Source organism: Eimeria mitis, genomic scaffold, assembly GCF_000499745.2.
Source record: "Eimeria mitis Houghton genomic scaffold, Emh_scaff1863, whole genome shotgun sequence".
NCBI classification, from domain to species: domain Eukaryota; phylum Apicomplexa; class Conoidasida; order Eucoccidiorida; family Eimeriidae; genus Eimeria; species Eimeria mitis.
Window position 1 is genome coordinate 2,915 of NW_013570185.1, and position 762 is coordinate 3,676.

At 44.9% G+C, this 762-nt stretch overlaps 1 protein-coding gene across 1 annotated transcript in view; it reads left to right on the forward strand.

Moving 5' to 3' along the window:
• The window catches only part of EMH_0044710 (uncharacterized protein), a gene marked incomplete at both ends in the record, with an annotated part of 3,376 nt that extends 2,819 nt beyond the window's left edge, over positions 1–557 (forward strand). The window contains one exon of the mRNA XM_013495996.1: positions 481–557. Within this exon, the coding sequence (XP_013351450.1) occupies positions 481–557 (77 nt within the window). The remainder of the gene's footprint in view (positions 1–480) is intronic.
• Positions 558–762: the final 205 nt, after the last annotated feature.

Below are 762 nucleotides of genomic sequence, written 5' to 3' on the forward strand. Positions count from 1 at the left end.
GCAGCAGCATCTGCACCGGCAGTAGCAGCAGCAGCAGCAGCAGCAGCAGCAGATGCAGCAGCAGCAGCAGATATGAGGTGTACATACACCGCAGAAAGAAAACTAAAAACCATCGATCCAGGAGAGGAGTTACTGCTGCTGTTTGCCCCCCCCAACCCGCACAAGCTGCAGCAGATGCTACATACTTACGGGTCAGCTGCTGCTGCTGCTGCTGCTGCTGCTGTTGCTGCTGCTGCTGCTGCTGCTGTTGTTGTTGTTGTTGTAGCTGCCGCTGTGTTTGTTGGTGCTGCTGTTGTCGTTGCTGTTTTTGTTGCTGCAGCAGCTGCTGTGTTTTTTGCTGCTGCTGTTGTTGCTGCTGCTGCTGTTGCTGCTGCTGCTGCTGCTGCAGTGGTGGCTCCTTTTGCTGCTATTCAGATTCTTATAAAACCACAATTCCCCTGAAAAAGGGTTTAGGGTTTAGGGTTTAGGGTTTGCGTGCAGGAGCCGCATGCAAGTTGCTTTGCAATGGGAGATGTGCAGCAGCAGCAGCAGCAGCAGCAGCAGCAGCAGCAGCATAAAAGAAAAAGAAGAAAAGGAAGAAACCCAAATAAATAAATTAAATAAAGAAGCAGAGATACAAACAAATACAATAAATATAAATAAAAAAAAACAAAATAAAAACAGCTGCTGCAGCAGGAGGGGATTGATACTAGCAGACAAACCCGTAAACTTTTTTTTTTTTTTTTTTTTTTTTTTTTTTTTTTTTTTTTTTTTTTTTTTTTT